This window comes from Pleurodeles waltl, chromosome 4_2, assembly GCF_031143425.1.
Source record: "Pleurodeles waltl isolate 20211129_DDA chromosome 4_2, aPleWal1.hap1.20221129, whole genome shotgun sequence".
NCBI lineage: Eukaryota > Metazoa > Chordata > Amphibia > Caudata > Salamandridae > Pleurodeles > Pleurodeles waltl.
In genome coordinates, this window is record NC_090443.1 from 439,300,956 (window position 1) to 439,326,176 (window position 25,221).

General features: G+C 44.5%; 1 protein-coding gene across 2 annotated transcripts in view; it reads left to right on the forward strand.

Annotated features, from left to right (window-relative positions):
* ADGRL1 (adhesion G protein-coupled receptor L1) overlaps positions 1-25,221 on the forward strand; it is a 561,888-nt gene that overhangs the window by 304,296 nt on the left and 232,371 nt on the right. For both annotated transcript variants that reach the window (XM_069231717.1, XM_069231716.1), the window contains exon 3: positions 2,351-2,564. In XM_069231717.1, coding sequence (XP_069087818.1) covers positions 2,351-2,564 — 214 coding nt within the window. The remainder of the gene's footprint in view (positions 1-2,350; positions 2,565-25,221) is intronic.

The following is a 25,221-nucleotide window of genomic DNA, read 5'->3' on the forward strand; positions in this document are numbered from 1 at the left end:
TACCACTGCAAGATGGCGGACACAGTGAACTTAATTTACCATGTGATTTGACATTGTGTAGCCAATGAAGGAAATGTTTTCTGTAAATGTATATGTAACTATGAAGCAAATGCTCCTTTAGATACACGTGTGTGATAATGGCGACCAATGTGACTAAGGTTGGCTTTCCAACCAAAACATCCCGAATTCATTGCAAACTAAGATAAACTATTTTTATAGGCATTACATCTTCGTTGATAGAGCAATTCCTGCTAAAAAGGTTTCCATACAAATACATATGTAGTCACCAGGGTAGGCACTTTTCAACCCTATAACTCCGGCCCCGTTGACGGATCTGCACCAAATTGTGGCAATCAGTGTTGTCAGGTAAATTCTGGCATTTTTCGTGCAGTTGTATTAAAGGGAAAATATATATTATTTATTGTGACTGTTTTGAAGGGATCCAGTTACATTTCATCCAACTTCTACTCACAGCAGTGATGATTAGCTGCACCTTTCACGTTCCCCCAACTTTTATTCCAGATAATTAACTTGCTCGAGATTCTTGTATATATGTTATATGTTGCTTGACATCTAGACTTTCAGTCTGTCTACATTCCTAATTTAAAAGCGCAAAGGCTGCACAGTTTATTAATGTCACCGGGGCGCCTGGCTGGCATCACAACCTCATAAATCACAGAAACCTATTTTTTTATGTTACACAGTATTAGCTTCGCCCAGGGTGGCATGAACAAGATGTGCTTTTTCAAATGTTAAAATGATGCTGAAAGAAGTAAATGGAATTTGGAAGTGTACTGTTTTATTTTCTGTAATCTTTATTAACAGGTTTGGAGAATGTTAATGAAATGTGTTAATGAGTGCCATTAACGCCGGAGATCAAATGGAAACTTTATCTGGTTTGTGGAATTCAGTTTTGAAAACCCAGTTTGTCTGAAGGGCGGAGTCAGTTTGTGCAGTTTGTTGCAGTTTTTCAGCAGCAATGCGCATGCGCCAGATGTTTCTCGTGTTCATTTTTCAACAGTGCAGCTCTGACAGAGCAAAGGAGATTTATTGAACCAACTACTCTGTGTTATTTGTGTCGTTCTTCTGAGACATGCAAAATAATGCATGGATATGACTTCATTCTGGGTAATAATGCGTTTTAAAACTTCTGCGGTCTGGGCAGCACCATTGGCCAAGCACTAGTGACCATCCAGCAGCCACTGTTGTGTTGCTGTGATACCAAGGTCCTCTGCATTCCCACGTCGCTAGCCAGGATCCGTGTTTAAGGGAAGCCGTGCAACCTCCAACGTGGCATTTTGCAATAATTCATTCCGCTGAAAGAGTCTTGAGCGAGTTAATTGACCAGAATAAAAGTGTGAGGAAATATGAATGAAACCCCTCATTGCTGTGAGCGGAACTTGGCAGATTTGAGTGGCATCTTCACAGTTGGGGGTCTTCAAGCTACGAGGACATAAAAATGGGTGAGGAGTTGGCGGATGCAAATATCTGCAGCCCATCTGCACTAGAATATTCATCATTGAGAGTTGCTTCTCGACCTCTGGACCAGAAGCCTGGCGAGTGCCTCTGTTTTGGAATGGGGTAGTCTATCGCCCTTTACCAGCTTCTTGGGGTGCATTATACACTGGTTCAAAATGGCGCCGGGCCAAGGAGAGCTATGCTTGGTCAACAATGGAGCCCAACCACATGAAGCAGAGTACAGCATAACCATGCCCACGTGCTCGCATACAGGGGAATGTCCATACTTTCAAGGTCATGCACTTCTCTCCACACATGCTATGGAAGGGAGTGTCATCTTAAGTGCTGCTGGTCCCATTCAGCACTTAGCCTGATTCCAACCTTTACCACTGCTTCACATTTTCTGCCAATGAGCCACAGACTTGCCGTACAGACCAACAGAACAACTTCATAGCATCCCACTATGATGACATATAGGAACCCTGTGTTATTAGGGATGAGATGTGCATAGACATTGACCCATAGCTGTAAGAGTAAAGCAGGCAGTGAGGATGAGCGAGCCGCGGTGCCAAGTGGCATAGACTATACAACCTCATTCTTGTGTCAAAACTACTCCTGTTCACTACAGCTTTTACTGTCCCTGCCGGGCTTCTTCGGGGCACCTTCATAGTATTTAGTTGGATACAAAAGACTAGTTGTTTACTTTGACAGGGTCTCATTTAGTTAGTGAAATGGAAGAAGATAATGCACTAATTTATATGTGTAGTAATTAAATTCTGCCCTGTGGTTGTATTTTATTATTGCTCTGAATGTAAATACTATTCATCTATTTCAGAAATTAGTACTGGCTCTCTCAAGGCATGAGTTTAATATCCACTTCTGTCCCTTGCAGGTCTGAGTCGGGCTGCCCTCCCGTTTGGGCTCATGCGGCGAGAGTTGGCTTGCGAGGGCTACCCAATTGAACTCCGCTGCCCGGGGAGTGATGTCATCATGGTGGAGAATGCCAACTATGGACGGACAGACGACAAGATCTGTGATGCTGACCCGTTCCAGATGGAGAACGTCCAGTGCTACCTGCCAGATGCGTTCAAGATCATGTCACAAAGGTAAGGGGTTGCTTCCATTCTACCAATGCCAGCTTCATACACGTGCCACATTGCAACTTATGCCACCTTCCCACCCCTGAAACTTTTGCAGTGGTGTCACTATCTGAACTGTGATACCTTTCTACAGGTGTTATCTTGCCAATAATGCCACATTCTCAATGGTGCCATCCTCTCATTGATTGCTGTCAGACGCCATTTAGGGGTATCATAGGGCTTCCGGGTGCTACCGGGACCCACCTGTGGTGATTGAAGTCATCTGCGACTGTAGTTTTGTGGCCCTTCATACTATGGCTCTGCAAATAGGGGAAAGGACACCGCTTTCTGTACTTGACTCTCAGGGTAGCAAAGGCAAGCAGTCAAAGATTATTTAGGGCAATAACTATGGGGCCAGAGACTCGAAACTCAAAAATCATCAATCAGAGTCATTGATGTACTGTCCAGCCCACTGCTTGTTTTAGTAAAAAAAAGTACTTTATTAGCACAGCAAAATTAAAGCCTATCCATGGAAATATGGTCAACTACAGGTTTCTAAAACATTCTAACAATGTCTGTAGTTTCCACTCCAACCACATTGTCCTAGAAAATTTGCTACAGTTTTTCCCCACAACATTCATGGTACAGTGGAAAACCCCCACCAAAGTTCTGAATGTATAGCGGTTAATCAGCACAAGCACAAGTTTGCTAATTGACTTAAGGAAGCATTGCTAGATTCTGGAACCCATAGGTCTGTCAAATTTGCATCTTGCGAAAGTGTTAGTTATGGCAACAATTACTCATCTGAATGTGCATTTCTATTCCTCTAGCACAAGATACAGTCTCTCCGGGTCTCAGCACAGTCTCACGTTTACCTGTCTGCGTAAATGTGGCTCAGTGCTGCAATTGTTGCAGTGTGTCCTTCGGTGTCACATGGGAGGTATCTCTCTCAGCGACAGATAGTCGTGGTGGCCCCACATCTCAGATATTGTCACTGAAGCAGCATCAGGGCAAGCCTTTTCACCGGTCACCTGTCTTCAGCAGTTGCGAGCTCCAGGCGGTGGGTGTCCTCTCCTACCACGCTGCTGATGTCTTTGAATACTGCACGTCAGAGCTGCAGCAATGTTAGGTTCCTCAGGTAGCTGCCATAATGCCACACAGCACACTGTCAGCCAGGGTGTTCTTGTCACTTCACATGCATCACCATATGAACAAAGCAGATAAGGCAGATGACCCTGACAGCTCAGATCAGCCCCGGTCACACTCCTGCGCATGCCGTCTCTTCTGGATGGTGCGCATGGCTATGTTTGTGTCTGGCAGCCTTTCTTCCTGCCAGGCGAGGCACTCTCATTCCCTCTCTGAGGGTGCAGGAAGATTTCTAGGTGCTACACAGCAAACCTCGGCTTTTCAGAAAGTCCACAGACTAAAGGAAATGTCCCCTTACCTTTGGGATACTGACTGTCGGGCTTACACAAGCCCTGGATCACAGCAGCGCTTTGCGTATTCTGCAGAGTAACCCCTTCCTTGGTTATGAATTTGGAACTAGAACAAAGTGTGGTAGTTTGGACCTCACTTTTATACTAGTTGTCCAAACAGCGGATGGTAAGCCACTGACTAAAGTCTAAGAACATATATATGGTGGGTAATGTTCGGAATTAATTTTCTGACTTTATTGCAGAAACAGCCATAGTGCAAAGTGATGGTTGTCACAGCAGATAGTGATGATGCTGGCACCGAGCAGTTGTTTCTCAAAACATGAGCACAAGGGAATGTGGGAAATATGCACCTGGAAATAATTAGCCTCTGCCTCACTGAAATAGCAATCAGGGAAAAACAAAAGGGCAAGCCTTGGCTAGAAACCTAGCTTTAATAACAGAAACCGCTGACTCACCGCCATTCCTCCATAATCCACCAAACGATAGTGCTCAGGAAGGCCCAATCAGCAATCACCCATTAAAATGCCCTCGCAGAAATCCTAAGGGCAGCTCTCTAAGTGCAGTGTCTAAAGCTCCTCCCTTTAACTGCAGGAATACAGGCAATACACTTCCACCCTATGGGGAAGCTGTAGTCCACCTGCCATCTTTTACCATGTCAAACTAGGCCCAGTCCCAAAACTGATCCCAGCAACCATACTCCGCAACAACATTGAGTCATACTAGTATCGATACCACACCAACCAACACACACATGCACACACTGTCAACAAACGGTCTGGGTGTTAGGAGGAGCTTACGTGGAGCTTTACACAAGTCGGGCCAGTAGGCACCTCACTCCACCTGAATCTGAAAAAAAGGTCCATTCAGCACTGTCAATCACAACAATTGGTATGTTGTATCACTGCTTGAGACTAATAATCCAAGCTATGGGCAGTAGTCCCATGTCATCATAGAGGGCAGGTCTAGTGTACCCTTAAAGCTCAGTTTCTGTACCTTAGATTACTGTGGACAGGCCGAGGCCTCGGAGTACATGATACATTATTGTTTCAGCTGGGCAGCAAGAAGTCAGAATGCCAGTTTCACAAAGAGTCTGGTCAATAACGGCGGAGGCACACACCCACTTACCGTGCACAGGACATTCCCGTTACAAACACGGCGGAGGCACACACCCACTTACCGTGCAGAGGACATTCCCGTTACAAACACGGCGGAGGCACACACCCACTTACCGTGCAGAGGACATTCCCGTTACAAACACGGCGGAGGCACACACCCACTTACCGTGCAGAGGACATTCCCGTTACAAACACGGCGGAGGCACACACCCACTTACCGTGCAGAGGACATTCCCGTTACAAACACGGCGGAGGCACACACCCACTTACCGTGCAGAGGACATTCCCATTACAAACACGGCGGAGGCACACACCCACTTACCGTGCAGAGGACATTCCCATTACGACAGTGGCACTGTCTGATTTGTGCTGCTTTTTTATTGGTGCAGCCTCGCCACTGGTGCCTCCTTACGGTTGTGGCACTACCCGAACTGTGCTTCCTTCAAACTCATGCGGTCTTGTTAATGGTATTGATTAACATGAACAATAACACTTTTTGCCCAACCCGGACTAAGGTAACTCAGATTCACTGCACATAAACGTCCAGTGGGATTCATTCATAGGTCAGCATCTGCAGACTGCAAATGTATGTGCAAGTATCATCCCTTAAGGTATTTACTATAAATTATATGCAGTATCATACCTACTAATTACACGGAGAAAAAAAACTATGGTTCCAAAATTACTCAAGCGTGACACTGATCACACAATACAATCCAAGACGTGCGTAGGCGTTTCGACCCAACCATCACTATAAGGGTCTCATCGGGATTAAGCCAGTTGTCTTTATGCTCCGTTATAGGGAAAAAAATAAAGAGGGGTTACATTATACGTTGTGATCTATCATGCCATACTGACAGAAATAGATACGTCAGGATAAGATCACAAAGGATTGTGATCAGTTTCACACTTTGATAATTCTGTACTCCTAGGGGTTTTCTGTTGTACTTTATGTAATATTCACCAGACAATCGGTATGTGTTTTTATGGCAATATGTAAATAGCTGCACCACACAGAGCACTGCGCAGTCTGCACTTTGTTTACTTATCTCTCAATACACTGAATACAAACTGATTTGAGTGGCCATGTGTAATTTTTGGATGTGATACAGTGTACTATTCATAGTAAATAACTGTACAGGTGATACTAGTGCATACAGGCACAATCTGCAGATGTTAACCTATGAATGAAAATCCTACTGGACCTTTGTGTACAGTATATCGTGTTAATGGTGACGCCTTTCCACAGGTGGCATCTTGCAGCTGGTGCCACATTGTGTCGGATGTCCTGCTGCAGGAGTGAAATCTTCCAGCGTATATCGCTTTCCTACTGATGCCCCCTTTACGGAACTGCATCACTCATCAATTGATGTGTGTTTGATGTGGTGACCTGGCTCGTGGGCTGCTGGGTGCTCTGTGAAGCACGAGTGCTTCTGATTGGCTAAACGTCATTCCAGGCTCCATGCCACGCAGCCTCAATGCAAATGTGACTGTGAGTCCTATCCCAGGTACACAAGCTTTCACTTCTGTCTCCAGCCCTCTTTCACTGTGTTCTCCAGTCCACTTGTGCTTGTTTCTCCAGTCCTCTTTCGCGTCCCTTGGACCTGAATGTCTGTTATAAGAAGAGTGCCCGAGCCAGGAATATTATGAGAAGGTCACTAGAGTAGAGTAGGCCTTCAACTCAACTCCATTGTGAGCAGTGGTAGAAGTGGGGAGCAGAATGCCAGCAGAGCTAGGGCGAGCTTGCTCAATAATTTGCATACAGAGCCAGTTAATGACGTGTTACTGCCTATGACATCACAGAGTAACTGCAGCAGTGTTAACAGCCAGTGATATCATTGTTAGAACACTGCACTGTTTATGAATTGTGACACTGCCGTGATAATGTCGCATTGGTTCTAATGTTTAAGTCAGTGAGAGAATACCGTTTTGTTTTTTAACTGTGAAGTCACTGAGAGAACGCAGCATTGTTGACCTTTGATGTCACTGGGAGCACACTGCAATTCTGAAGACGTCACAAAGGGAATGCTACATTGTTTGACATTTGATGTCACTGGGAGCACAGTGCAATACTTATGACCTGTGATGCCACTGGGAGGATGCTGCAGTGTTTGTGGTATGTTGTAAGTGAGAGGACGGTGCATGTTTATAATATAAAACGTCAATGAGAGAATGCTGCATTATTCATGAGAGGAGCCTGTGAGTTGGTCACCGTGAGCCTGATTCACTAACTGCACCTTCTAATACTACAAAACATAGACAAAGTGCTATACACAATCTATGTGTCGCCTTTACACTTTCACAGTTACCTATACCAATGTGTGCATACGGTTCTCTGCCCTGACTTTGAAGTCTACCTACGTTGTAGTAGTAAATGTGGGTGGAACATCAGGGAGGGGTTTTTAAAAGGGGCAGACTTACTCCAAAAGGGGATGGGATTAGGAAGGAGTAAACAGCATTTAGGGATGGTCAGGGCAGTGGCGTAGCGTGGGGGGTGCAGGGGGGGCCGGCCGCACCGGGCGCAACATCTGGGGGGGGGGCGCGCTCGCGAGTGCTAAAATCCACGGGTTAGGGGGCGCAAATTACTTGCCTTGCCCCGGGTGCTGACAACCCACGCTACGCCACTTGGTCAGGGAGGGCCCTATACAAGAGTAAGCTAACTGGTATGCTTCTGAGGGTGAAGACATATAACATACATGTTTGTAGTAAATTTACACTCAGTGTTTGTGAATGCTGAAAAGTAGTAAACGTACTCCAAAGTGTGAATTACCCAAAAGTGTAAGTTACCTTTGTGAATCAGGATCTGAGTGCTGCAGTTTTTAATGTTTGTGATGTCTGTGAAGGACTGCTGCAGTGTTTGTGGGAGTATGATGTAAGTGAAGGAATTCTGAATAGTTAACAACACATGAAATCAGCAGGAGAATGCCCCGTTGTTTACAGTCTATGACATCCGGAAATGCTGCATTGCTTGGGATGCATTATGTGAGTGAGAGACTGCTGCATTAATTATGACTTATAATGTCAGTGAAAGACGGCTATTTTGGTTATGCTACATAATGTCAGCGAAAGAATGCTGGATTGCTTATTCGGTATGATGTCAGAGAGTGAAGGCTGCTTTGTTTATATCTCATGAGGAATAAATAGGGTAAGCGACTACGTTTGTGTAGCATAAACCCTGACTATTGCAGACCTCGCTTTGTTTCCCATTGACCCGCAGTGTTGTGAGCTTTCCTAGTGGTACAATGCTGTCAATTTTTGCTGATACCCTGCATAATCTGTGATGTATTCCTCTTCTAACACTTGCATCAGGATTGACTGAACCTACCCTGTGGATCCTCAAATGCAATAAATGAGCTCTTATCCTGATGAAGGCCCTATGATTATTGTGGTAGGATCAAAACGTCAACATTATGCTAATGGTTGGCATGAATTCTATGAAGGATCTTTTTTTAAAAGTAAGAGTTCTTTGGTAGTGATCCCGCTAATGAAATAGCTCAACTGTGCTCTTTTTTTTGGGGGGGCGAGAGTGTTTTTTCAAGCATTATTTGCACTTTACTTGGCATTCAACACTTTATCACTGCATTGTCCTCACTAAACCGCACGTTGTGAATTAGTAAAGTGTTTTATTGGACTTAATACAGTGATCAGACTTATTCAGGTGCTTTTTGTCTCCTTCATTTTTGTGTGATTTAGTTGCTTTTCTAAGTATAGTAGTTACCTGAACATATGCTGATTGTGTGGGGGAACCACTGTTCTTGTATACGATTGTTTATGATATATGTCAATGACAGAATTATGTACTAAATGATGCATTGTTTGTAGTCTATTACGACAGCGGGGAATGCAATATTGTATGTGATCTACGATGCCAGAGAGGTAATGCTCTGTTGGTTATGAGATAGCATGGCAGCGAGAGAATGTGCATTTATTGTTGCACTGACTAAGATTTTTGATGTCAGTGGGAGAATATTGCAGTGGTTGAGGTATGTGAAATAAGTAAGAGAATGGTGTATTGAGTGCTGCACTCTTTATAATGCAGGACCTCAGTGAAAGAATGCTTTCTTGTTAATGTCAGTAGAAGTAAGCGGCATTGTTTACAATCCTTCATGTCTTTAAGACTATACACTGCATTGTTTGCGATGTTTGCCATTACTGAATGAATGCTGAGTTGCTTATGAGCCTTGAGGCCAGTGAGAGAACGCGTTATTGCTTTATGGCAGCACACATGGAAAGACATTCTTCAGCACACATAGAAAGAGGAAAAAGCCTCTCGGGATTGTTTTAGAGCAGGAAGGTCTTCCCCTTCCTGCACAAACACAATCCTGGCAACAATGCAGTCACCCTTGCACCATGGTGCCAGGGTGCCTGCGTTGGCGCTAGGCTGTCAAAATGGTGCCAGCACAGTAGGAAAGGACAGGAATGCACCATATGCCACAATTACAGCACATTCCTGCCCTTTCCCTCTGACGCAGGGCCGCACAGGAAGGCGGCCCTTACTGCATCAGTGTGCCAAACGCCACCTCTTTTGGGGATTAAATAATTGTAACTACACCTTCTTTCTCAAGCTATTTTTATCACAGCTACGCAGGCCAAACGAAAGGCGCTGTTTTGTATTTCCTGTAGTCTACCATGCCTGTCTGTTATTCCTTTGTAAGAATGTTTTTGTAAGAGGGGTTCTTATCTTGAATTTTACCTACTTGCAGACGACTCTAGTCGTGGGCTGGACCACACAATCATGCTGAACGTCAAACAGCAAAGAAGAGCAGGGTTTATACTGGGGCTAAAAAGGGAGAAATGAAAGGGCGGAGGGTATTGAGTGCCTGAGCCATTCATTGGAACACAAGGGCATTACTGAAATGGTTGTATGTGTGACCACCATGGGGGCATATCATATTGTATTTTAAAGACGGTGAGCAAGAGGTTCCGCCCAGTGCTTAATTTGTGCTTGTTGTTTCTGGTGCAGAGCATCAGCACTTATTTTTCAGAGCTGGCACTTATTTTTCTGCCTCAAGCATTTACTGCAAGCAAAAGACACATCTGGGAAAGACAGAGGAAGACAAAAACGAAAAAGCGTCACAATGGGATAAAGCAGAAAGTTGCAAGAGTGAGCTGAAGGGGTAGGGAGTGGCTTTAAATGGCTTGAAGAAGCCCGAGATTGCTTCAGGATTACGCTGCCTCAGTATTCCGTGTTCGCACATTCAATTGCAGCAGCCGCATGTTAAACAGGAGGGCTTTGAGCACCGGCACCTTTTTATTTACAAATTAGGCACTGGTTCTGCCACTTAAGACTGGTAAAGACCGGCTATGCCTACATTTTCTGATAATAACGAGTCTGCTGCAGACACAAGTTTCTGAGCCCTTTCTTATGGTGCCTCAAGTCTAAACACTTAACATTACACCCATAATTGTGCACATTACTCATCTACTCATAATTTCATCATTTATCAAAATATCCCCAATCCGAAACTCTCCGCAGAGGCAAGCTAAGCACTGTCCCAGCTTAGCGCAGGGGATGATATTTAAGCCTGGCTTAGAGACATCATCAACTGTTTTGGCCAGCCTTGGGTATTAGTTTAAAAAAATCATAGAAAATACATACATATAACAATGCGTATGTGTCAGCCGTCTTCACTCATTTATGTGTTAAACTTTCATTCACATTTTGCTTCTGCCCACCAACACTGTACAACATGGGTAAGTGTGTCCGCCCCCTTCAGCCATTGGGTGACTTGCAATGCAACTGACAGCATTATGCCTGTTCCCCTGTGCGCAGCAGCCTAAGAGAAGGGCTATGCAGTGTTAAAGCAAGTGAAACAATGCTTTTTCCTTTCCAGTCTTTATCATTTTTATTTTTTTAATCATCCTTGTTTGTTTAAACAGTGTCTGTAGATTACAGTAATTCAAATCCACAATTTCCTTTTTGAGAATATAAATCATTTTTCTGTGCTGTGCATTAAAACGAAAAAGGGTTTCTATATTTGTTCTAAGCACACCTGTATTCTAGGGGACATCAGTTGTGTGTTATTAAAATTATATACAATTATTAATCTGTCTATATTTATTTTTTATTGCAAACATGACCATTACATTTAAGCGACAGCATGTTTTCTTTTTCATTTTCTTCATGTTATTTTTGTGAGGTATGCTTAGCCAGGGACAGTGGCTCTTTCAGCGCTTACTGATATTGCGACCATTAATGAAACCTGATTGGATGATTCCTCTATCCAGCTATTCCAAATCCACTTCATAACGCTCTACGTCTACGCTGTAACAAATATTACTTGGTCGTGGATGCTGGCAGATACTTTTTTTTTTTAATTAATAGCTGTATTTACATTTTAGCTAACATATGCTTCACTGATTTAAACATCTATGCTAACACTACCTAACTCTCACTTTCATCGGCGCGCTATTGTTTATTTACAGACCACCATACAGAACTAATGCTTTTTAAAGCATAGGGGTCCTCTAATCTCTAAATAAAACGCGAGCATGGTGGACATACAGGCTTACCAGTGGTGGAGCTGGAAACCCATGCTCTGAAACAACCACATACCTTCTCTCTAATTCTCAAATCTTCCCAAACGTTATTTCAAATATCGGATTGAGGCCATCCGTAAAAAGTATAAAGAACCTGCCACTTTTTGTCACATTACTATTCTGATTGCAGGTTTATTTAATTTAACTACGGCATTGCTTGGAAATGCCATTGAGACCATTAATTAGAGGTCAGACTTTGTGCTGCTTATTCTTATTGAAGTAACACATTCTTAAAAAATCCAGGAAAATGTATCTAATCTCTCCATGTCCAGCCACATATCTTACATTTTTTACGATCAACTTTGAACCTCACTTGCCAACACTAACTCAATTTTACAAATGAAGCAGATGTAAAATTACCCATTCTTTTGAACAGTAATTTACAAATAATCTAAAAAAAATTTTTTTAAAGAAATACGATTACACCACAAAAATACCTTACAATTTCTGTCAACCAGTGTTCAAGCCTGTGTAGAATGCTTCTTGTACAATATGAATGCACATCCGTTTCATGAGTTAGAACGCTTTAAAAAAAAAAACATCTTTTCATGCATCATTTCGTCTGACGGGACTTTTTTAAATTCATAAACACCATTTAGTCTGCCTTAACATCTTCCCCAGCCCTTCATACAATTCTCACAATCCCTAATATTAGTCTGTGGCAATCTCTGATGCTGTTCCTGGAATTTGAATTACTGGTATTGAAAAATGCAAAATGATTTCCAAGAAAACTAATCTACTGCCAATTAACATAGTGAAAGAAAATGTTACTGTAGCGTAATACAGCCTACCTCTAAGTATCGATCACGCGATATTTTCTCTGTAACCAACTCCTGCTCTGCCATTTTCACCAATTACCATTGAAGGCACAGGCAAATCCCATTTTGGCATGACAGATACCAACTGTAGGAAGGTGAATTATTATGTTAAATGGACAAATGTCCATCTCACAGGTTAATGTGACTACCTGCTAGATAGCACACACATTCAATAGAATATACCTGTGTTCAATCCCTGATAATGTGAAACAAAGCAGTCAGGCTTAAATCAAAGGCAACATGTAAAGTATTTAAGCAGTGGATAAATAATATAACAAGTCACACAAAACACAATAAAATTCCACAGCCAACTTTAAAATAAAGAGAAAAATGATGTGAGTAAAATGAGACCAAAACAACAAAGTCCAAAAATGGGGGAACTGCAGATGTGAATTCCAACAAATTAAGTAAAAATAGCAAGAAAAAGCACAAACCAGCATGATAGCCTATGGACACAGTAGAATAAGCGCAATTTGAGGCTATTCCCAATAAAGCCCGATTGGACACAACAAATGGATTGGTCCTGATGAAAGTCTGGAAGTCAAAAAGTTTCCAAACCACAATCCAGAAAGATGTTTTTTCACTTTTTGAGAGGAAAAATCCTTCTTGAGTGGACAGCTGCTGAAACTGCAGTCGCCACAGTGGAACCGAATGCCAGATACTTACAGCAGGTTGGCCATGCAGCACCTCTGGAGTGGAGATTTCTCATTGAAAGTCCCAATTCAGAATGGAACTAAGTCATTTTTTCTGAGGTGAAGGGAGGCTTGAGAATAGCAAACATGAAATTAAATCCAACACCATGGGACTGCCAGTTGAATACTTTTTGCCTCTGCTTTCCCTGAAGGTCTGGAGGAAATGTTTTCCTAAGTTTCCAAACTTTGTCTGGTGTTCTAATAGCCTTAGGAGTACAGTTCTTAGAGTCACAGCACATGATGGGAGGGCACATAGACACTCTCAAGGTGTCCAGCAGAGTCCAACAATAAAGCCCAGGTCCAGCTGCCACTGGGTACTTCAGGGAAAGGCCTTTTGCAGCGTGTTTTGTCCTTCTATAATGTCATCCAACTGATCCTTGGAGTTCATTTCTTTTTTCTGTGTTCAAAAGAGAGCAGGTCCACTCTTTCAGGACTCCTCTCAGGTCACAGAAAGCAGGTTCAGTCCTCTTCTGATCTTCCACAGGTCCGGGAAGTGTTCGGAGGAGAGTTTTTGAGGGATGCCAAATTTGCGCCAGGCACCAGCTGGTGGGGGCATCTCCTGGATATTCCTAACCAATGGGGTACAAAATCTTCGGGGCAAGCCTAACCACTTTTTCAATAATGTTTGGTTGCCTTACTACAAACAATCCCTCAGTGCCCCGACACTCTCAAAACTAACGATGGGGAAGCCCTTTTACACTTCTGCAGAACGTGTGCCCACCCAGAGGTGTGACAGGGTAATGAGCAGTCCTCTACTCTGTGGTCACTCAAAACCGGTCTATGGGTAACTTTCCTCCCACTGGGTTTGGTGCCAGCCTATGAGTATAAAGCATAGGGCTTGCCAAGTGTTGTCTGTCATTTGCATGTGGGAGGACAAGCCCTTTTGGAGTTAATCATGTTCCTGCACCCATCCCAGCTGGTCTGCCTACCAGGGCAAGAACACACATCCCCACTTCCAATCCATTGTCTCTCCTCTCAGAGCAGTTTTCAGACCTAGTTTAGGGTAAGTATATGCCTGGCAGGTCCTGGAGCGCTAATGCAAATAAGCCTTCAGGAGCTTTAGACAGGGTAAAGGTAACATTTTAAAAGTTACTTTTGTAATATATTTAATAAATATGTAATAAAAATCTGGCTTCAGCATGAGAAAGGATTTGTATTAAATATAAAATTATATAATATAAACGTATTTGAATAGAGTCTGTAGGTGGTACAGGTGAAAAAGTATAGGTCAAAGTGTATGATCAATATATTGACTTTTTTCTATGTCCCAGCTACAGCCTGACCGTGATAATGTTGATTTGTGGCTCATCTCTGGGGAAACGTGGCATACGGCACATGTCCCATTCTAAAATATTATGAACCCTGCTGACTTACCTAATATTTAAACTCATGTTTTTCTACTTATTAAATGGGGGATTTTGACAAGTCCGTGCAACTGGGTTCAAGCCGTTATGGTCAGACTACACAGGGTAGGCGTGAATCCAGGTTTCAAGATACTTTATTGAATGGTACAGTAGGTGCTGTAGTCCAAAACTAGCATTAACTTTCCTTGCCTTAGATGTACTTCAGCACCATATACTACAGTGTTATATAAACGTTAAATGTGCTAATCACTTTTTAAACCAATCTTGACGTGTGTTATGGGACAGAGCACATACACTGGCTTTGCATAAAAGTGTCCCAGTGATAGATTTCAGGATTATCTGAAGGTGAGTCCCTAAAAATTTAAAAACTGGGGCTGACCACCAAAAAAGGGTAATTTTGCAACACCAACTAGCCTTCAAAACCAAGTCCTTGTGAAAGGAAGCCTGTCGTGCTGTTTTGCCTACTCATAAAATGAATGCACTCTATTCCAAATCCAAATTTCTGGAAGTTGTGAAGCAATAGTGAACTAGCAATCTCATTAAGACGGTTACACTAGACCCTGCCAACCATCAAATGACCAACCTGTTCATAATAAGCCATACCCTGCCATTGCCATATGAAACACTGTGAAGGACAACCATGATGATCATACGGAGATATACAGTCTCCTAGGCGATTGGAAGCCCAGAGGATTGTTTTAAATGAAGACACTAAGAGAACATTTTAAGATGTTAAAAATGTGGTGATGGGCTGATGAAACTGAGGATGTGATACCTATTCTATAACACATGTCTGTTGCGTTTGATGCTAGTGACTTCACGGTTCTGCCAACTAGATTCAGGAATGTTGTTATGCTTTCAAATTGTACCTAAAATGTCCTGTCTCTTACCATAATCACAGACAGTCATGAAGGAACAATTATTTAGCATTTGCCTGTAAGTTGTAGTGTGCAAAGATCTGCTTTGGATTAGATTGAGGCACCAAGAAAGCGCGTTTGGACATTACAGGAAAAGTAGTAATGATGTATGATAAAAATTAAAGTGTGAAGATGGAGAAGTCAAGAAAGGGCTGAAACGTGTTGGCAGGATATAAATGGAAAGAGAAAGGAGAGGTGGCAGGATCAGGAAGTTGTTAAACATGCATGAAGTAGCCATGGTAATGGTGAGCAGGCAGGAATGAAGATGTCGGGAAGGAAGAGGAGAGAAGAGAGGTAGAACAGGAAAGGAAGGGGGAAGAAGCTGTCAGGGTCAAAAACGATAAGTGTGTTGAACATGTAACTTGATGAGAGGAAGAGGACAGTGTCGTGAAGGAAGAAACATGGAGATTTAGGGGAAACATCCTTAACAACTAGGCCCTAAACAACTACTTGCCTAAACCACTACTGCTAAACAACTAAAAAAATCTCTAATAAACCATAAAAAAGAAAAACTTACCTTAAAATTCGGTGTTCAGGCAGTCGTTAATCAGGCAAAATAGTTGTTTAGACAGTAGTTGTTCAGTACTTCGTTGTAGAGACTTTTTAGTTGTTTAGCAGTAGTGGTTTAGGCAAGTAGTTGTTTAGGACCTAGTTGTTCCATCACATATTCGATATGACGATCTAGAGAGGAAGATGGAGGAAGAGAATGGAATGAGGAGGAAGGGAGTCAAATATGTTAGGAAGGTAAGAATCAGTGTACTAAATGATAATGGACAAAAGCGAATCAAGGGGAGACATTTTTCCAGGCTGAAGAGGGAGGCAATCAACAGAGGAGGGGACTGACTAGAGCCAGAGAAAGGACAAAAAACATAAAGGGAGAAGATTAAAAAGGGCGAAGCATAAGGACATCTCTAAAAAGTGAGAGTGTGGAGGGCGGGAGAGGATAGGGAAAGGTAAGTAGAGAAACTCCGAGAAAGTGACATTCAGGAAATATATGCTGCACTTACTCTATGCTTCTTCCTCGCTTTTCCTTACTTGTCGCACTTCCCCTGTGCTGGAATAGAAAAAGCCATTAGAAAATACATGGCTGTCACTGTCAGTGGAGCGCCTGAGAGGCAAGAAAAGCGCTAAGAAACTGGACCATGGAAGGAAATGGAGGTGTGTATGGATGTATGCATGATTGTGTGCAGGTGATGGTGTTTATACAGTTTGAGCCTAGCTTGCTAGGAGAAGAGCGCCAAACAAGACTTGAGAGTTCGGCAGTAGGATTGATGATTCTTTAAAATGTTTAAAATGATTGTTTAAAATGAGGTAGAATATTGTTGGGGCAGCTGATTTCTCTTGGGTGAGGAGGTGGTGTTCTCCGAAATGATGGGTCTTTAGTCACTGTCTCACTTTCAGGTAGGTAGGAACAGCAAAAGTACTGATGAGCATGAGGATAATGCCGATCCTGTGTGCATGTATAGAGCAGGATTTCCTTTTGTCTATATTTCCTTTTTTCCCTTTCTTTGTTTCCATTCTCGCAAGGCCCTAGCACCTTGTGTGGTGCCGTCTGCCTGTAGTGGTGATTTTCTTGGCCAGGAATGCAGCAGCAGTATTTCTAGAAGCATTATACATGATGATACAGGCATAAAGGAGAAGTCATTTGAGATCCCTCAGCATACAAGGATGATGTAGTCAGCCCTATTTTAGCTGATGTGCTGCATGGTAGAAGATGCTCTTGAGGTCAGGCCACCATTGGGTTGGGCGCCTTAGAGTAGATTGTATGCTTCATCCAGGTGAAAGAGGACTAAGACTTGGTCCGTCATTCTGAAGTTAGTTTCTAATGGGAATAGGTTCACCTTTTCCTGGAAAGACATATGGTATTATGCTTCTTTTGGTTTCTTTGTGATAATATGTTTAATGAACGCTTGAGCTGGGCATAAATCGAAGAGGTTTTGCAGCAACATATAGCTGGGGGTTTGAGCCACTCAGGATAAGTTCAGACGGCCATGCCTGAATAAATGGTTGTTTGGTGCAGTTGGTGAACAAGAAGAATTCCGAGGTTACCTTTGAAGTAGGCTCTTGACATCCAGTACTCTATGAGTCAGATGCAGGTTTTGGGACACTGAATGCTCTGAACCATTAACTTTTTTAGATAGAGTTGTGTGTCATAATCACCATCCTCATAGGTGAGTTGTGATGCTGGTGATGAATTCCCTGAAGTGGCTGACGATATGAAACTCAGGGGTACTCCACATGATACAAGGAGTTTTTGGGAATCCTGAGGATCCTTTCTGGACCAGTTGGTGGTAGGTGGTTAGATAGCAGCTGAACAATTGCATGACTGTGTCAGAGAAGCCTCCGCATGGTTTCACGGCCTGCTTGGTAGCTGAATACATGGAAGGCTTCAGAGAGTCTGAGCAGGGGGGCACTGTAAATTACTTAAACAATGGCAACCACCAAGCTGCCGACTGATCTGGAGCCAGATTAATAGTCCTGCAACAGGTTATTCTTGTTGCAGTGGTTTTGAAGTTCAACCCAAACTGCTTTCTAGATTATTTTTTAATTTTATGATGGTGGTAATATTGTCGGTATCCAGTGTAGGATTTATTTTACCAGATGGAAGATCAGCCGTGTTTTGTGGTCTTATAAAAAGGTTCCATAACCGATAAAGGCTTTGACAATATTGAACAGGGGTGCGAGAGCATCTTCCTGGCCGTATTTAATCAAGGATAATGGCAGAATATTGCCATTATATGTTGCAAGAGCATCTTCGTGGCTGTATTTAGTCAAGGATGAGGGCAGAATATTGCCATCATATGTTGTAGAGTTAAAGTTGATAATGAGCTGAGAATGTGAGAGGAGGCCAGATGATGTCTGCTTTGGGTAGACTAAGGGAATTTGGAGTTAGACTAAAGGGCTGCTGGTTATAATGCCAGTTTTGATTTTATCATCTTTCTCAAGAAGTGAGCTGTTTTTGGGATTGGTGGTTTTGTCAGGGGATTGACGTACTCTTTGACTGCATTGTACAGTATTTGCCTTCTAATGCTTTATTTTTGGCAGCCTTATAGAAAGCATTTATGAGGATGAGTTTGTTGTTTTTGGAGAGGGTAGCTTCTGTGATGTGCTGCTGGATTTTCAAGGTTGAATTGTGAGCAGCCGGATATCCTTTCATTTCTTTTTTTATTTTTTCCATGGAAGTTAAAATCTCCCAATAATGTTGGATGGATGCGTTGAATGGAGGCAGAAGAGATGAGGTCTGCAAGGGCTTCTTTAAAGTCCTAGTTGTGCCTAGGGAGGTGGGGGGAGATCTGAAGATCAGGTTGACGGTGGATGTCTCTGACACTCAGATGCAGAAGAGACAGATAGGGAACTTGAATGACTTGAGTGTTTCTGGTTCATTATGGGTGCGAGGTCAGGTCTTGTTGTCGATTGTGAGTATTTCACCTGTTGTGTGTGGTTGACATATTGACCACTGTATATTGTGAAGATGGGGGCATCTAAGGCGTTTGTGGATGTGGCTGTCGTGTTTGTACGATGAACAGTCAGTTAAGGTTGCATTATGTGATTTATGATCTTTGCAGTGTCAGGGGAGTGGAGATCTGCAACATGCGAGTTGATAAGCATGAGGTGGCCAGTGTGTTTGAACTGATGTGGTATGTGTGCTGGCCAATGAGATGTTTTGTTTTGGAGTATTTGCAATTTAATATGCAATAAGAATGTGTCCATGGTTTGGTTCTCATTCTGAGGGTGGGGCATAGTGTATGGTTTATTGGGGCCCATGAAGTGGGTGTCCTGTTTGGAGACAGGGATTCTAGTCCAGGATCCTTTCCTAGCTGCAAAAGTTTCCAAAATGTGACAGCATTCTTTATGGATGCCTTTGTCTTGGTGTTGCCAAGTGGCACCATGCCGCGTGGGACAACTAGACTTTTGACTCAACATAATTTTGTATGCAAGATTTTTTTCGTCCATACGTTCAGTTGAAAAACGAAACTACAAGTTCCATAATGCAAGGTGTGGATGCTATAAGCCATAAGGGAGGGGGTGGAGACAGTGCAGTGGGAGTAGAGGATGCACCGGAGGCAGGGGGAAGATTGGGGTAGCTGGAGGGGCACTGAGAATGGATGGGGTCGTGGGAAGGCCGTCAGAAAAGGGGAGCCAGTGGACGCATGGGGTTAGGGATCGGAGAATGGTGGGCAACGAATATGCAAGAGGGAGATGGGAGCAGTGTGTGTGAGGGGTGCAGACGGGGTAGGGCGGGGGAGAAATGAGGGCAGCGCCTAGATGGGGTGATCCTTAGTCTGCAGTGTGTAGGTTTGGTGGATGGCCATGTGTTTGAGGGGTGGAGGGCACCGTGTGGAAGATGTGGAGGGCAGGGTGTAAGAGAGGTGGAGCCCAGTGGAGGGCAGTGTGCAGGCCCGGCCCATTGCAGTGCTTAGGAGGGGTCAAGGGCGGGGTGCTGGGGTGTGGAATGAGGAAGGTAAGTGGATAGGAGGGGAGGGGGCAATGTTTTGGCAGGGTGAAAGGTGGGGCGGATGAGTGAAGGGCAGGGACATGTGCTAGACTCCCAGATCGATATTCCTTCTGTTCTCCTTAAAGAGCTTTTCCTTTTCCAGTAAAAAGAGTCAGCAGTTCCAGTAACGGGATCCTCGCAACCTGACCCCCCTTGCCGCCCCACCCCGTCCTTTCCATTACTACAACCCCCCTTTCCTCTCCAGTGCTTCAGGGTCACGCAACATTAGCAGAGCTGCTCTCAAACGATATTTAAAATGCGAGACAAACACCCTTATAATGTACACTCCGGAGTCAGGCGCACCCCCGTGTAATGTTCTCTCTAGGTTCAGAAAAGCCCCCGTGTAATGCACTCTCCAGAATTAGGAGTTCGTCTGTGCACTTCACTCTGTAAGGTCAGGAGTGACCATGTCGTGCACTCTCCAGAGGCAGGCTCGCCGTGTATAATGTACTCTCCGGAGTAAGAAGCACCCCTGTGCAATACACTATCCAGTGTTAGGAGTGCCCTCGTGTAATACAATCTTTAGGGCCAAGTGTGCCTTTGAGTAATGAACTCTCTAAGGCCAGGAGAGGCATTATATAATGTTCTCTTCAGATTCAGGCGCGACATGGGTTACAGTAATGCAGGGCCAGAAGCGTTCCTGTGTAATGCGTTCTGCAGAGCGGGGCGGTAATCTGTGTAATGCTTGTTCCAAAGTGAGAAGCGCCAGTATGTAATGCACTCTTTAAGGTCGGGAGTGCACCTGTATTATCCAATCTCTGGTATCAAGGGCGCCCCAGTGCAATGCACTCTCTAGGTGCAGATGGTCCCTAAGTAATGCACTCTCCAGACGACTCTGTAATTGTAAGGATCTGCAGTAATGTACGCTCTAAGTCAGGGATCTTCAAACTTGGGGGCGGGCCCCCATAGGGAGTCCTCAAGTGATTGCAGGGGGCGCCAGACTGTGGCCAATAGAAGCATTATGCTGATAAAAGGGTTTTGTTTTAATTTCTGTAATGAGCCATCACTAACATGTTGTGCTAGTTACATCCACGATCAGAATATGTGTCATGAGGGAAGAGACTCCAAATGCTATTTTTTAGAAATATGGTTTCTAGTTGACAGTCAGTTTGAACCCTGTCCAAGTAGGGACCCTCACTCTAATCAGGATAAGGGAGATACCCCCTCAGATAACCCCTGCTCACCCCCTTGGTAGCTTGGCACGAGCAGTCAGGCTTATCTCAGAAGCGATGTGTAAAGCATTTGCACATAACACACAGTAACACAATGAAAACACTACAAAAGTACACCACACCGGTTTTAGAAAAATAGCCAATATTTATCTAATTAAAGCAAGACCAAATACGATACAAATACAACATACAGTAATAAAAATATGAATTCCGCAAGATTTACTCAATAATACAGTTCCTTGAAGTCAATAGCTCCACCTGGGGCTATCACGGCATCGTGAGCAACAAAACCAACAGTTCAGGCTGGCTGCAGCATTGCGGGCCAGCTACGGTGTCAGGAAGACCCACAAACAGTACCTTGGATTTGTAGGGCGTTGTGATCCTCGCGGTGAGCTCCGGGGAGCAGCTTCGCTGACATCGCTTTATCGGTTGCAGAGTCGGTGCAGGAGTCGCCGGGCCCTTGAGGTCACAAGCCTTCCAGATCGAACTCCAGGCTGATGAAGTCAGGTGCGCCGGCGTTGATGGCATCGAGGCTGCGGTGCGCAGTGGAACGATGCGAGTTGCGGTGCTCACAGGTCACGGTGCAGGCAGCGGCTCGGTGATGGCATGCACTGGCATCGGGGAGACCAGGGCTGCGGTGTGAAGTGGGGCGGTGCAACATGCGGTGCCCATAAGTCACGGTGCAGGCAGTGGCGTCGTCCTTGCGGAAGCACTGTCGTCGGTAGGCACAAGCCAGTGGTGCAAGACGGGACGGTGCTTCATGACCCTCACAAGCGGTGTCCACAGGCCATGGTTCAGGCAGGGATGCCTGGTGACGACACTGGAGTTGATGGTGCTGGCGTTGGTAGACCGGGGCTGCGGTGCACGACGGGACGGTGCTTCATGCTCCTCACTAGCGGTGTCCACAGGCAAAGGTGCAGGCAGCGGCACCGGTGTCAGCAGGAGCGTCGTCGTCGGGGATGCCCAGGCTGCGGTGTGAGCAGGCAATGCCGGAGTGGAGAGCCCACAGGTCGCAGTGCGAGCAGCGGCTAAGTGAAGTCGTCTGATGACGGCGTCTGTGAAACCAGGGTCGGGATGCAGAGCGGGGCAGTGCGGCTCCTTGCGGCGTCAGCAGGTCAGGGTGCAGGCCAGTGGCGGCGTTGATGGCGTTATGGTGGTTTTTCTCCTTGAACAGCACAAAACACACAGTTTCAAGTGCTGTAGGAAACTAAAGTCTTTAATATCCCTGAGACTTCCAGCAGGAGGCAAGCTCTACTCCAAGCCCTTGGAGAACTTTCTCAAGCAGGACACACAGCAAAGTTCACCCATTGCACTCTTTTCAGGCAGAAGCAGCAAGTGCAGGCCAGTCCAGCAAAGCACCACAGCAAAGAGACAATACTCCTCCCTCAGCTCTTCAGCTCTTCTCCTGGGCAGAGGTTCCTCTAGATTCCAGAAATATTCTAAAAGTCTGGGGCTTTGGTTCTTCTTCTTCTGTTCTGCCTTTGAAGTTGGCAAAGTTCAAAGCAAACTCTCAAGTGTTTGCAGGATCCTTCCTTGTCCAGGCAAGGCCCCAGACGCACACCAGGGGGTCGGGGGCTGCATTGTGTGAGGGCAGGCATAGTCCTTTCTGGTGTGAATGATCACTCCTCCCTCCCCTATAGCTCAGATGGCTCATCAGAATAAGCAGGCTACACCCCCACCCCTTTTAGGTCGCTGTCTAGAGAGGTACCAAACAGCCCAACTGTCAAACTGATCCAGACAGACAATCCACAAACAAGCATAGTCACAGAATGGTTTAAGCAAGAAAATGCCTACTTTCAAACAGTCAATTTAAAATCCAACTTCACTAAAAGATGTATTTTTAAATTGTGAGTTAAGAGACCCTAAACTCCACATTTTGATCTGCTCTCAAAGGGAATCTACACATTAAGGATATTTGAAGGTAGCCCCCATGTTAACCTATGAGCGAGATAGGCCTTGCACAGTGAAAACCAAATTTGGCAGTATTTCACTGTTAGGACATATAAAACACACTAGTATATGTCCTACCTTAAACATACACTGTACCCTGCCCATGGGGCCACTTAGGGGGCCTGGCATGTAGTAAAAGGGAAGGTTTAGGCCTGGTAAGTGGGTACACTTGCCAAATCGAATTGGCAGTTTAAAACTGCACACACAGACACTGCAGTGACAGGTCTGAGCCATGTTTACAGGGCTTCTAATGTGGGTGGCACAACCAGTGCTGCAGGCCCACTAGTAGCATTTGATGTACAGGCCCTGGGCACCTCCAGTGCACGTTACTAGGGACTTACCAGTAAATCAAATATGCCAATCATGGATAAACCAATCAACCGTACAATTTACCTAGGGAGCACTTGCACTTTAGCACTGATTAGCTGTGGTAAAGTGAGCATAGACAATAAAGCAGAAAAACAGACCTGAAAAAATAGGAGGAAGAAGGCAAAAGGTTTGGGGATAACCCTGCAAAAAGGACCATTTCCAACAGTCTTCAAAACCCCCACCCCACTTCCAATAATCACACTGTGGACACTTTTACACAGCAGTGAGGCCTGCCTGACCAGAATAGTGTGTTTGGCATCATGTATTTGATTGCATTTTTTAAAACAGTCTCAGAACCTAACTACAATGTTTAAATAGTTTCCAGATATATTTAAACATTGGCAATTTAATGGAATAATTGTGACATATTTGCAGGGGGGCCCAATTACTTTTTTTCTTCCCTAAGGGGAACGCCGCATTAAAAAGTTTGAAGACCATTACTCTAAGTTAAGGAGCACCCTGGTGTAATGTATTCTTCAGGATTGAGGAGTCCATGTCCGGTGTGGCTCTGTTTAATCCACTCCATAGGGACAGGAGGGCCCCTGCGTATTGTATTTCCAGCGTCAGGCGTGGCCCTATTTAATCCACTCTCCAGGGCCAGGCGCGCCCCTGTGTAATATACTCTCCAGGGTCAGAAGCTCCTCTGTGTTACGCATAATGCGGTCCCTGGTTCCAGGAGCACCCCTGTGCCTGGTGTACAGCGCCCTTGTGTAATGTGCACTCTGTGGTCTAGCGCTCACCTGTGCAATGTGCTCTGTAGAGTCAGGAGCACTTCTGTGTAATGTTCTCTGCAGAGTCCGAAGCGCAACTGGGTAACTCTCTCTAGGGTTAGGAGCACCCATGTGTAATATATTCTCTATGATCAGGAGCTCTCCTGAGTAAAGTGCTCTCTACGGTCAGGAGCACCGCTGTGTAATGTTCTCCGTAGAGTACGGAGCACCACAGAGTCAGCAGAACCCCTGTGCCAGGTGTACACCCTTGTATAATATTCACTCTGGGGTTACGGGCCCCTTTGGTCTATGGTACAGTTTCCTTGTGGAATGTGCACTAGTTATAAACATTATCCCTATGCCTAGAGTGCTGAGCTACTGTGATGTATATTAGGCTTTGGAGTGCCTCTGTCTACAGTACAGCGTTCTTAATGTAAATGCATAATCTGCACATTTAAGTTGCTGTTGGACCTGGCCCTTTTTGTAGGGTCATCCCCAAGCGTTTTGCCTACTTCCTCCTATTTTTTTTGACCTCTTACTGTTGGCTCTAGGACTCTGAGCGCTTTATCACTGCTGATCAGTGCTAAAGTTCAGGCGCTCTCCCTTCTAAAGTTGGTATGATTGGCTTACACCTAATTGGCACATTTATTTACCTGTAAGTCCCTTGTATAGTGGTATCCCTATGCCCAGGGCCTGTAAATTAAATGCTACTTGTGGGCTTGCAGCACTGCTTGCACCATCCACAGCAGTAGCCTTTCAAACCTGTCTCAGGCCCAGGCCCTGAGTGTGCAGTATACTGCCAGAGAGAACTGGCATCTAAATTTACTTGCCAGGCCCAGAACTCCCCTTTTACTACATGTATGTCACCCCTAAGGTAGGCCCTAGCTATCCCTGTGGGCAGGGTGCTATGTATGTAGAAGGCAGGACATGTGCCTGGTTGCATGGCCTGTCCTGGTAGTGACAAACAGCCTATTTGTTTTTTCACTGCTGTGAGTGCTACCTTGCTTATAGGATTGCATTGTAAATGCCCTGCCTTATGTATAGGGGGTATTGTCTGATTTATGAGGGGTAGCGTAGGCATATTTGGTATGGTTGTAATGGTAGTG